Below are 10,450 nucleotides of genomic sequence, written 5' to 3'. Positions count from 1 at the left end.
CACCAAAGCAGTAGAAATGGTGATGAATTCTAAAGTCTGAGCCACATCTTTCACAGGGATAATTTTACAAGGACAGAAAGAATATAGGTTGGAAAAGAGCAAGAGTGAGAATGAGCAATGATGAATGCATATAAGGGGAGCAGAGAATTGTGCTCCATCCCTTACACCACTGAACATTGATTTATTTTACCCAGAAATTAGCTAATGAATTACTAGATTGTTTACAAATAACAGTACTTCACCCATAAGAGCCAAATCATTAGGCCACACTCCCTCTCTCCCCTACTTAACTATCTGCTGAGAAGTGGAACATTTCAAAGAACAGAGGTGAAAAACCTTACCTCGAGGTTCTCTAGTCTGGGCTGATCTCAGGAGATACATCCTTGGGATTTTCTCAGATGGAGAGCTTGTATGTTCTGACTGGGTACTTTGCTTTAGTGAATAAAAGTTCCCAGACTCCTTCCTGCGATGCCTTGAAATATCCTATTTGCCTTTTGAAAGGAGACCGTGTTTCCAGGTGAAAATTCAGGGTGGCCAATGTGGGAGCAGGACAAGGAGTCTTTTTCTGTCCCCATTCTTATTGGCCACATTAAATAGCTCCCCCAAAGTCTCTGCTTCTATTATTTCTTATTTATAATATTATTAGTGTTATCTCAGTAATAGCAGTATTATAGCGTCATTTATAGTCATTATAGAACCATAGAATAGTCAGGATTGGAAAGGACCTTAAGATCATCCAGCTCCAACATCCCTGCTATGGGCAGGGGCTATTCACACTAGACCATGTCACCCAAGGCTCTGTCCACCCTGGCCTTGAACACTGCCAGGGATGGAGCATTTATCATCTTTGGGCAACTTGCTCCAGTGTCTCAGCAACCTCACAGTAAAGAACTTCTTCCTTATACCTAACCTGAACTTGTCCTGTTTAAGTTTAAACGCATCCTCTCTTGTCCTGTTGCTACAGTCCCTAATGAAGAGTCCCTTTCCGGCATGCTTGTAGACCCCCGTCAGATAGTGGAAGGCTGCTATGAGGTCTCCACGCAGCCTTCTCTTCTTCAGGCTGAACAGCCCCAACTTCCTCAGCCTGTCTTCATATGGGAGGTGCTCCAGCCCCCTTATAGCAGTATTTATACGCTGCTCTGTGCAGGGCTTTGCTGGACCTTACCTTCAGACTGTTGCCACAGAAACATTGTTCTTTCCTACAGACAAAACCCGCTTTCACTGTAAATGCCACATCACTGAGAAGTCGAGATGATTTTTATGTTTCATGCAATTAATTGATCATTTATAATTTTTAATGTCTTTCAGTTACTGCTAAGTTTAACTGTATCCACAGTCCCAAGGAACAAATGCTCCATAACCCCCTAACTGCTTTCTTGTCCCATCAGCTCCAATTGAATTATCTTTAAACTATCCACAAGTAAATGGAAATGATTGCTCTGAAAAATCAAGAAGACGAATACTTACATGTAGTGATAAATGTGACAGGCTCTACAGCACTGTTGATTCATTCCTACCTTAGATGTGTTTTCAAAGTACCAGGATAGCATGTTAATCAGAAATAGTGTTCTCTAAAATATTTTATTTCTGTTATAAAACTGACAATCTATTTAAGAAAAGTTATTAGTGCTTAAATGCACTTTTAAACCACATTAAGTTCTTCATAAGAAATATTTTATTCAGTGTTAATACTTTCTTTCAGCACTTAGGGGGAAACAACTGAGTCGGTAACTTTCCCTAACCTCACTTTCTCTGAAGTCTTTGAAAGAGCTAGTCTTCAATAGTGTCCATCCATAGCATTAAAAAAAATTATAATGATCAAAGACCCTAAAATAACATATATATATATATATAAAATAACTATATATATAGTTTGACTTCTTGGTTTTGATCACTTGAGTCGTGTATGCTTCATGTCACAAGTCTCAAGCTTTCATCATAAGCTTTATTAGTTTTTAAAAGAAAGCTGATATTTTTACTTACTTTATAATCATAGTAATTATGGCGCTATTAAAAAAATCCAAATATTGCAAGACTTAAAATGAAATCACAAGATTTGGCAACACTGTTTCTCTATATTTTTGTCATTGCCTATTTTTATATTAGGGTTTTAATTAAATATTAGGGGATTATATTATTTTTATAACTGAGCCTGCTCCTTCTTTTACTTGGAGTTTTATTGTTAACTGTAACAGCAAGAAGATCAGGATGTATGCCATGGATTGCAATTGTCTTTTCAAGAGTTTGCTGAGAGGCAAAAAGCCTTTTCCCCCCTTTCCCCCCCTGTACACAGCACCACAGTGTTACTCAACTGTGCATCCTTTTCCTAGCAGTTTTTCTAAGGGAAGAGGGTTGTTAGAAGGCAAAAGAGGCGGCAAGAGAAGTGAGAGAAAAAAAAAAGACATTGCTTTTATCCCTCGGCTAGTGAAATGTTGTGCTCAGTCATGGACCAGTGGCCAGCGATTGCAACCACAATCAGGAGCTGGCTAACGTTTATACCGTTGGTAGAGCGTACTGAAGAGGTCTGGCATTGAGAAGGTACTGGCTCTGGAACCAAAGGCAATATAGCCAAGTCAGCGTGCTTCTGTTTCCACGCCAATTAGTCCTGCTGAAAGGACTAATTAACCTGGAAGGAAGTTCACAATAATAGCCACTGCGCTGTCTCCACCCTGACCAATGTTTTACACAAAGAGCACCCAGAAGCTCACAGGCGACACATCAAGGAGCCAACAGCTTCCACCGTGGGGCCCTTTGGCATCAGTGCAGCTTCCCTTCATCACTGACCTGCATAACAAGCCTCGATAGGCATGCTTTAAAGACAGTGGAGGTTTTGCCTGGCAAAACACAATCATCTAGGTCTGTGTTGATGGCATCCTCACAGGCACTGTTGAAGAGAGGCTCGGGCACAGCGCTGAACACACACCCGACTCCCAGCCGTGGCGCGGACGCTCCCTGGCCCTTTGCGATCCGGGCTAGGGCTCCCAGCCCGTCTCCCTCTCCTGCCCCAGCGGCCCCCCCTAGACCCTGCTTCCTGGGGCAGGTGGGCGGAGGGACCCCGCACGGCGCAAGCAGAGGGGCAGGAGACGGCGGCCCGGCTCCAGTGGGGTCCCACCGCGGGGAGCCCCTCACCCTCCCGAAGAAAAGGAGCCGGCTGCGGGGAGGGGGCTGCGAGGGAGTACCTGAGGGCAGGTGCCTCGGGGCCCGTGCCGTGGCCGGCGGGGCGGACGTGCCCCGAGGCGGTGCCGGGGGTGCCACCGCCCGCTACTGCCGGCCCGGTCCCGACAAGCCCCGCTGCCCACCGCGCCCGTCCTCGGGGTGTCCGCCGGGAGGGACGGTGGCAGCGCCCTCCCTCCCTCGCTCTCCTCCCCTTATCTTCTCTCCCCTCCCCTCCCTTCCCCTCCCGGCTGGCGGGAAGGCAGCTGGGCGGGCGGCGGCGTACGGGGACAGCGGGCGGAGGGGAGGCAGGCGGCCGGGCTCCGGCGGAGGGCGGCTTCCTCCGGGGCTCGGCGGCGTCCGGCCGCGGGGTGGGCGCACCCGGGTGCGCGGGCTATTCCCGCGGGCCCAGCAGTGGTGTTGGGACAGGGGGTGGGGGGATTTTTATTTGGGGGGGGGGGGGGGGACCGGCCAAGTGGGGGTATTACGGGAACTGTCGCCTCCGCCTCTTCCTCAGTGGCAGCCGGGGCAGCCGGATCGCGGCGGCTGCTGCTGCTGCTGCTGCTGCTCGGAGGGACCGCGGAGCGGAGGGATGTGGGGCTTTGGAGGAGGCAGGATCTTCGGGATCTTCTCCGCTCCCGTCCTGGTGGCCGTAGTCTGCTGCGCCCAGAGGTAGGAGCCAGCATTCCCCGGCGGCGCGGGGTGCGTTTCGGCAGGAGAGCAAGCTGATGCTCCCCCCTCAAGCGCCTACCATCGCCACCGATCCCGCGCGCCCCGTCCTCTGCTTCCCCCGCTCGACACCCCCCGTCTCTCTCGCCCCCACAGTGTGAACGATCCCGGCAACATGTCCTTCGTGAAAGAAACTGTGGATAAATTGTTGAAGGGCTACGACATCCGCCTCCGGCCGGATTTCGGAGGTGAGTCGCCCTGTCCGGGCTAACCACCCGGAGCACCCCTCATCCTCCCTGCTCTCCCCCGGCCTGCCGCCACTCCCGCACGGCGGCCCCAGCTCCCGCGGCCCCTCTCGCCTCCAGGTCACGGAGCAGCGGTGGGTAACAGTGTCATCTTCCCGCAGGTCCGCCCGTCTGCGTGGGGATGAACATAGACATTGCCAGCATCGACATGGTTTCTGAAGTCAACATGGTGAGTAGCGGGAGGCCCCGGCCGGCGCCGGGGCTACCGCCCGTTCCTCGTCCCTCCCTTCACCCGAAGTCGGTGCTGCCTGGGCTGGCTGCTGCCGGGCTGCGCCGTGCGGCGGACGCTGTCCTCTGCTTGAAAACTTTATTTCCCCGGAGACGCCCCTTCCTTTCCCCCTCTCGTTGCCGCGGCTGTGCGCGGTTGGTCCGGCCGAGCCTGGGGATGCCGGGCCGCCTGACACCCCCCTCTTCTTCCTCTTCCCGGTCTTCCTCCCGGAGCTTGCTGGGGCTCCGCCAGGCCCCCGGCAGCTGCCGCGGTTTCGCAGCCGGCGGGACGCGGAGCGGAGCGGGCTGGCGGAGGCGGTCGCAGGGTTCCCGGGGCGGGCGGCATCAGTGCTGCCCGCATCATTCCGCTTCTTGAGCTGTTCCGGGGGGAAAAAAGCCCATCAAGCCAGCTTGTCTGTGGATAAATTCTGACATGTGTGAGCGTATTAATTATTGTCTACGGCAGGCGCGATTGCCTGTGGACCTCGGAAGAATTGTAATTTTGCTTCGCGGAGTGATGCTGTGCGGGGCTGCCAGGTTCGCTGAGGAGAAGGGTGTTAGTGTTTCTGCATTTCGGTCCCCCCGTCTGTATAGTTCGGTGATTTGAGGTGAACAGATAGAATTGAGGTTTCTTGTTCTAGTCCTGAATCTGATGTGGATTTTTCATGTTCCTGAGCAAATTACTCCTTCCCTCTGTATCTCAGATTCCTCGTTCTATTCTTAGTTTTGCAAACCTGAGGTAAAAAGACCAGCCTACTCTGCAGTGGTGTAGTTACATTCATGGCATTAAGAGTAATAATCTGCACGTTTGAAAGCTGAGCTCTCTTTCAATAAATATGACACTAACACCGCACTACCCCTCCTTCAGTGCAGTGTTGCAGTGTTACAAGCTGGCATAGCTTGGCTTTATGCATGATCCGTGTATCTTCATTAATCCTGCCCCTTCTGTTTCCCACTATACCCAAAATTCTCAGATAGAAACTTCTGTTCTACTTCCAATCTTTTAAGAAGTGGTTTTAACAGAGACACCTGTTACCTGCTTGCAGTTAAAAGTGCCACTCTGCCTCTTTACTCATTCAGGAAGGATATACAAGACAGTTCTTAATTATAAGAGTTTATTTTAGGCTTCCTGCAGATTCAGGCAGCTGTAGGGAAACCTTGTCTATTCCACAGGCTTTTCTGTATCTGTAGGATTGCTTCTCAGAAAGATGGAAGCCGAGTCTTTGAAGGGTAATTGAAAAGTCTGACTCCAGTATCCCCACTGCCACCTTCCCCACCTTTGGCTAAGCTCCAGGCTTAGGGAAGCACTACAATGCACATTAAATTAATATATAACACTTTGTGTATGTGAAATGCAATAAAATCAGAGAAAGGCAGACTGAGGCCAGAAAAAAAAAATAAATGAGGGGATGTATCCTGCATTTTGTGGCCTTTTTATTTTCCCTCCTCCAGCTGTGGGAAAGCCTGTTAGTTTTAAATAACAGCTTGCCCAGTCCACAGTAGCAGGGCTATAAGGAAAAGTAAGTAATTACACTACTTGTGATGTTGCTGGATTGGGTAATTAGATCTTGAATTATACAGGAACTCTTCAAGAGGATGGGTGCTATCCCTTTCCCCTGGACAGTGAGATAGTGTACCAATTGCTGAATTTTCTAGCAGCCCCACAAGTAAGTGTCTGCTCTTTTCTGTCAGTTGGCAGAGCTGTAAAGAAGTGGGTTTTCCCATGCCTTCTCATGGGGCAGTGCAAAGTCTGAAAAATATCAATGTAGATCTTGCAACAGAAACAAATATGTGTTTCTGAAGGGAGATGTTGAAGTACTGTTGCAAAACATGGATTAGTTTGCTTCAAGAAAAAAAGAGTAGAAAGAGCTTCTGAATGTGGAACACCTTACTACAACTGGAGTTTCAGCTGAACTTGCATCTTCTCCCTGTGAAAGAAGTAATCTTTGACTAAGCACAAGTACCGCTCAAGTTGATTACTTCCACTTATTTTAGGTAACTTCCTACTGATCTGCTGATTCTTGAGTAAATACCAAGAAACAGTGAATGAGAATGATCAGAAGGAGCTTTTCAAGATTACTGAAGTAATAGTAATATAGTGATAGTAATGATAGTAATGTGGAGGGGGGAAGAAAGGTCACAGTTTGAAGACCTAAGGCATAGCTGTTGAACTTAATGCTGGTTACTAACAAAACTTTTAATCTTTGGCATATTCTTTTTGCAAAAGATGAACTGTAGTAGTATGGACATTAATTTCTTTGATTTAAAACTAGACATTTGTGTAACCTTTATAAATTAGCTTGTTAAAATTCATCTCTATATTAAAAAGAAAATAACCAGAGAATTAACATTCTTCAATGTTATGAATATATATAAAAAGTTATTACAGCAAGTTTTATTATACTGCCTTCTAGGCAGCCTGTAATGTAGCTTTCAGTGATATGATGGCAATTCTTTGTAACAAGAATTATGGATTGTATCATATTCTTTTCTATTCTTAATCAAACTGTAGGCTCGCATATAATGTATTCCTCTATGAATCTTCAGTTACTAGTTACTCTGGCTTTCCAGCACTTAAAAAATTTGTGTATCTTTAGTATTTCTGTTAAAAATTATTAAAAATCTTTTGGCCTTCTTACATCAAGGCTACCTGTAGCTATTTTTCAGAATAAACTTATTGAATAGTAAGGTGCCGCTTCCTCAGATTACATGGAACAGTTAACATTTTTCTTTGCTTTTGATGATGAAATGCTAAGCTGGATCAGGAGGACTGATGCAAGTATCAGGACTGCACAGCGTGTAATTGTTTTATTGAAAAGTTTTAAGTAAGCGGTTTCTATTTGATCGCATAACCTCTTGAAAATATCGATTATCATAATTGAAAGTGTTACTCTACTATTTACATCATACTGAAAATACTAAACATTTATTAAGTAAAAATACTGTGCTTTGATAGTTATACTTTGAGTTATGGTAGCAAGAATTAATTAATGAAGTTGCATCTAAGTAGTGCATTGTTCAAGGAAGGTCTGCAGTCTGTTAATGTCCTGTACAAATATATTGAGATATATATATGTGTATCACCGCATGTGCTTTATTTCCCTGTGCATGCTTTCCCGTTATTATTTGCTTATTTCACAAATCATATCTGTAATTTAGTACTGAAGTACCTACCTATTTTTGTGCATGCTTCCGATAATTGCATTTAAAACTGCTATAATGTGCATCTCCAAACAAAATAGTAATCAATAATGGCAGACATAATACTGAGAAACTACTGTTGGTCATCTTATAAATAACGAGTATGAAAGATTACTGTTGTCAGATTTCAATAATTTAGCGTTATAATTTATCATTTTACATGATTTGGGTTGACTGTGTTCTGCACTTTCTGTGTTTTAGAGGCATGTTTTGCTTAGACAATGTGAATTGAAAAAGAAATAGTTCTTGTGCTTTTTACTAGTCTGTCAACCTATTTCTGATCAGACAATATCCCCAATTTGTGATTTTTTTTTTTAATAATCTGATTCTTGTTCAACATTTGCTCTGTGAATCAAATGTGTTAGTTCCACGCATATAATTTTGAAGAACCCAAATAATCCTGTAGCTTTTTATCCTTAGGAAGTTAAATAATCAATGCACTGAATCTCCACATAACCTCCTCTTTAAACTCATTTGTTATAGCTGTAAGACTAAGGTGCTGTGCTTTCATTTTGCAGTCATTTTAGGATATGTTTTATAGTTTATAGAAGATAATGCTATAAAGTGGATAGAAAAAAACAAGGAGATCAGTTCAAATATGAACCTTTCTCCTTAGATATAATATTTTGCACAGAATAGTATGGTCTCCTGAAAGACAGCAAACTTGTGCTTGCTACTGCTCTCTGGAGTGCTGACTACATTCTCTTTGAGTATAGAGGGGACTTCAGAGCTGCTCATCCAGGGTTTTTCAGCCTCTAATATCAATATAACCAGCAAAACTCAGGAAGCATCATTGGCTGTATGGTCATCCTGCTGTTTTGAGAATACTGTAAGCAGAAAATGAGGTTGACATATGGTCAGACCGTAAAACTTACGAGTTGTTGTTTCTGAAAAAGATTGTAATCTGTTCTATGCTAACACTGTAATTTTTTATTTTTACATATGTTCCATTATAAAACTGCAAGTATGCGTATGGACTTCATTGTGTCCCTGCTGATTTTCAAAGCAATTTTGACATCCATCTGACAAACTGTTTTATTTGCTGCTCTAAGGTCAACAGAAGTTCTTACTCACTGTGAGCAAATATCATCTACTATTCCTTAGGTAGCAATGCATAGGTAATTACTCTTAGGTGAATTAATTCATACTTTACTTGAAGTACTGAAGGTGCAGAACCTTCTCACATCTCACTTTAGGTATGTAAAAAATGGGGTGGGATTCAGTTTATGTAAATTGAGATGTATGCAATTAGATGACCAAATGAGAGCCGGATTGCTAAATTCTAAAGCCATAGTTAACGGAGGTCTAGAACAAAATGTGGTGTCTTAGGCAAAGGTGTCTACTGTCATTTTTGTTTCATCATGTTGTATGTGCCCTACAATTTCCAGTCCAGGTTGTCACAGATCTCTCTCAAGTCCTCTGCCATGTCTGTGTTCTCTGTGCATGTGTTATACATGACATCAACTCCTGAAGTTTAAACAACTGACTCTTACTCTTGTGAGTACAAGTGGTGGAGCCCAGAGAGCTATTTATCTTAAAGAAGACACTTTAATAGTGCTTCTTAGATATTTTAGGTGCCTCAGGGTATCCTGTTTGAACTCAAGCTGCCTCTTCAGAAGGGTAGGGTACTCCCATAGATACTGTGCTGTACCTATCAGCCATATGCAGGGGTCTTGCATAATCCAGGACATCCAGAATGGCACCAGACACCCTTACTTGGGTAAGTGAATTGTTCTCTAGCTTTCTGGCTAAAGCTCATCCTCCAGGCTCCCTCTGGAATCAGAAGCAGGCAGGCACTAGTATCTTAGACATCATGTAGACTTTTTGTGCTTTGTGTTTTGGTGGTTTTGTTTGGTTTTTTTTTTTTTTGTTTGTATGTTTGTTTCTGGTTTTGGTTTTGTTTTCTTTTTAAGATGGAAGGATTCATCTTTCTAGGAGGTGTCCATCATTCCTGAATGGCTATGAAGAGAGTCAAAGTATCTTGGTTAGTCTTTGAGTAGGTGTAGCAAGACACAGAGAAATGTAACCTATGTTTCCTATCATAAATGTAGCTTATATTTCCTGTCATAAACAGCTACTTTCTAAATAATTGGCAAACAGAATCTCAAAGTAACAGAATCTCAAAGTTACCTCATGCAGGAAATAACTGCTTTGTGACATACTTTGCTTTGAAGTTTCAGATGGAGAAATTAAATGAGTTGTACTAATAGAGTGATTACATAATCATTTTTATTGCAAGCACAAGTTTTCTATCTAGAAGATTCATGTGTGCACTGCTTGATCACAAATAGAATAGATTGCTGATTTTTTGCTTTTATATATTTTATAATTTGATGTACATAGGGAGAATAGTAGATCATGCTAAATAGTGCAGAGAGACCATGTAAATAATTTCATGTGTATATATATATTTATGTATACGTTTGATAGATAATATAAGGAAAAAAGGGAAGAAGAAGAAATAAATACTGCCCAAGTGGGGAAGCATCTATCTCCTGAGGCCCCGCAAAGCATGCTATCACTGTGCTGGTGATGACCAGCATCCATCCACTAAGAGATGGCAGCAACGGTTACTGCTCCTGGAGGACAGTTTATCTTGTATCTTAGCAGGTTACCTTCTCTCTAGTTGCCAGATGGCAACCAAAGCATCCTTCCTTCTAATCCTCTGTCTCAGCCCCATTCATTTTTCTTCCTCGGGACAGGACCCATGAACTCCCCCAGCCTGCCTCACTCTGTCTCTCCACTCCTGTCATGTTTCATAGTTCCCATTGACAGAGTGAGAGAAGTGCTAGTAGCAGACAGCATGATAGAAGAATGACTCCTGTTTGACCAGAGGAATTGATGACAGGCTTCTGCTTATCTGCAGAGGAAAGCAGCTGTTGTGAAGGGGAAGAAATACCTGCTTATGTAGAGAC

General features: G+C 44.2%; 1 protein-coding gene across 1 annotated transcript in view; it reads left to right on the top strand.

Moving 5' to 3' along the window:
- The first annotated feature begins 3,627 nt into the window (after window positions 1–3,627).
- Window positions 3,628–10,450, top strand: part of GABRB3 (gamma-aminobutyric acid type A receptor subunit beta3) — a 112,514-nt gene continuing 105,691 nt past the window's right edge. The window contains exons 1-3 of the mRNA XM_057404469.1: window positions 3,628–3,825; window positions 3,979–4,070; window positions 4,229–4,296. Of these exons, the coding sequence (XP_057260452.1) occupies window positions 3,746–3,825; window positions 3,979–4,070; window positions 4,229–4,296 (240 nt within the window). The 5' untranslated portion in view covers window positions 3,628–3,745. The remainder of the gene's footprint in view (window positions 3,826–3,978; window positions 4,071–4,228; window positions 4,297–10,450) is intronic.

Source organism: Pezoporus wallicus, unplaced genomic scaffold (genome assembly GCF_028554395.1).
Source record: "Pezoporus wallicus isolate ANWC-B61680 ecotype Strahan unplaced genomic scaffold, APGP_CSIRO_Pwel_v1 contig_5787, whole genome shotgun sequence".
NCBI classification, from domain to species: Eukaryota; Metazoa; Chordata; class Aves; order Psittaciformes; family Psittacidae; genus Pezoporus; species Pezoporus wallicus.
This window is presented reverse-complemented; position numbering and strand designations above follow the sequence as displayed.